The sequence below is a fragment of the Camelina sativa genome, chromosome 4 (assembly GCF_000633955.1).
Source record: "Camelina sativa cultivar DH55 chromosome 4, Cs, whole genome shotgun sequence".
Taxonomy (NCBI): Eukaryota; Viridiplantae; Streptophyta; class Magnoliopsida; order Brassicales; family Brassicaceae; genus Camelina; species Camelina sativa.
This window is the reverse complement of record NC_025688.1, coordinates 24,351,038-24,353,015: the sequence shown is the minus strand read 5'-3', so window position 1 is coordinate 24,353,015 and position 1,978 is coordinate 24,351,038. Positions and strand designations below refer to the sequence as shown.

Here is a 1,978-nt window from a genome sequence, read left to right as displayed (position 1 = left end):
AAAAAAAAAAAAAAAAAAAAAAAAACATAAACATGTGCTTCTATATGCAGACTAAAAAAGCTTGCCCAAAGGGGAAAGTTGCACAAACCAGAGCTTTGAAGTAATAAATAACTCCTCACGCTTCACGAAACCATCATCTATCATCTTCTTCAATACACCACCAATCTAACAAATGAAACCATAGCGTGAGAACAACGAAAGCAGGTAGAAAGCAGAACATTTTTAACACAACAGACTAAAACAGAGCATATTCCCTAACTCATTCAATGGTGCAAATACGTATTAAGGATATTGTGATGATTCTAGTACCACCATGAGCCCCAACTAAGCTATAACTTACACTGTTTACTAGTCAAATTTTTTATATGGTTCAAGAGAATTAAAAAAATTTAGAATTAAGAGAAATTGTCAATGTTAAAAAAATTTGTACCTCTTTCTCGTTACCGTAAATAGATGCACAGTCGATATGCCTGTACCCAATCTAGAATTGACAATGAGAGAGGAATGTAATTAGTGAATAATCAAAAACATAAAGTTTTAAAACTCGATCTGAAATAATAATACATTAATCGCATGTTCGATGGATTCCGGAGCCATGGCGTAGGTTCCGAGACCGACGGAAGGTAACTTGGCACCAGTGTTCAGCTCGAAGAATCGAATCGGAGCTGCCATCTTTTCAAAAAAATTATATGAAACAGAAGGAACAAAAGAGAGAGAGAGAGAGAGAGAGAGAGAGAGAGAGAGAGAGAGACCAGATGCAAAAGAAAAGAAGAAGACGCAACTCAGTCAGAGACAAGTACAACTCTTTTTGTTTCTGCCTCAAAATTGCTTTAAAACGTATGGCCAATGACATTCATAGAAATTAGGCGTTTCTTTTTTTGGTATTATGAGCCTGTCATTATAATACCGTCAATTCCAAAGTCCTTAATAAACATTAGCCTTTGTTTTTTCTTCTTCTAAATTAGCATGTTTTTCCGATTGTGTTATGTTGTTTAGCAATCGCATGTTATGTTTATCTTGTACCGTATGATTTTGTGTTAGTTGATTAAAAATGCATGATACAAAAATTATGTAGTGGGCAAAAAAAGAAATAATAGATTTCCATTTACTTACAAATTTGCTATTACATGTCATTTTTTGCATGTAAATTGCCAAGACTTGGCAATTTTAACGTAATTAATTAGCCTCTTTTTTTTACAACTTATAATATACCATGAGAACATAAACTAAAAATTGGATTAGTCTTCTCTTCTCAAGTATTGTTATTGTACATGTAAACAGAATTGACCCCCACACATGCACTTTCTACAATTTCAATTTATTAAAATTGAAAACAACATCGTAAGTTCAAAATATTTCACAAAAGTAATGACGGATAAACTAAATATATTCAATATATTTTTTTTATACAATTAGAAGAAGAACACACACAAATCAAAAGCCACGAAGACTATACCCTTTTGAGTAGCCCACGCTTAGAGATCCCAATCTCCCAAACCGGAATGATTACATTTACATCAGGTTTATTTTATTAAACCGTTCCAACCCTAACTCTAAAACACACACACAAAACAAAAGATCACGAACCCTTCCCCACCCTCACACGCATGCATCTTCAGGTTCCTTACACAAGCGCATGTATATCACGTGACAACCCGACGAGAAACAGGTGACTGGACTCCCCTGTAAACAGCGAACGTAGTGGTGGTGGTCTTGGACGAAGATGACGTCGCCGTATTGGAAGAAGATGATCCAAGACCCGATACATCGAGATCAGATCTTCCGAACCGACCAGAATCACCCGGAAGACGAACGTAGTAAGATGAAGAAAGTTGCTGCGACGAAGACTCGTCACCGTAACGGATTTGCATGACGGCTTTGTAAACCAACGGGATCAGACCCTCCATTTCTCTCTTCTTTATTTATCTTTTGCGAGACCGAAGAAAAACAGAGCAGGTTTGGTTTTTTATAGAGCGAT

The 1,978-nt window shown here is 36.0% G+C and overlaps 2 protein-coding genes across 2 annotated transcripts in view; both read right to left on the bottom strand.

Annotated features, from left to right (window-relative positions):
• Positions 1–789, bottom strand: part of LOC104782205 (aldo-keto reductase family 4 member C8) — a gene marked incomplete in the record, with an annotated part of 2,306 nt that extends 1,517 nt beyond the window's left edge. The window contains 2 exon segments of the mRNA XM_019244939.1: positions 431–481; positions 565–789. Of these exon segments, the coding sequence (XP_019100484.1) occupies positions 431–481; positions 565–672 (159 nt within the window).
• On the bottom strand, positions 1,356–1,978 carry LOC109132591. Its single transcript, XM_019244327.1, has one exon. The coding sequence runs from the start codon at positions 1,905–1,907 to the stop codon at positions 1,644–1,646; it is 264 nt and encodes an 87-aa protein (XP_019099872.1). The 5' UTR covers positions 1,908–1,978; the 3' UTR covers positions 1,356–1,643.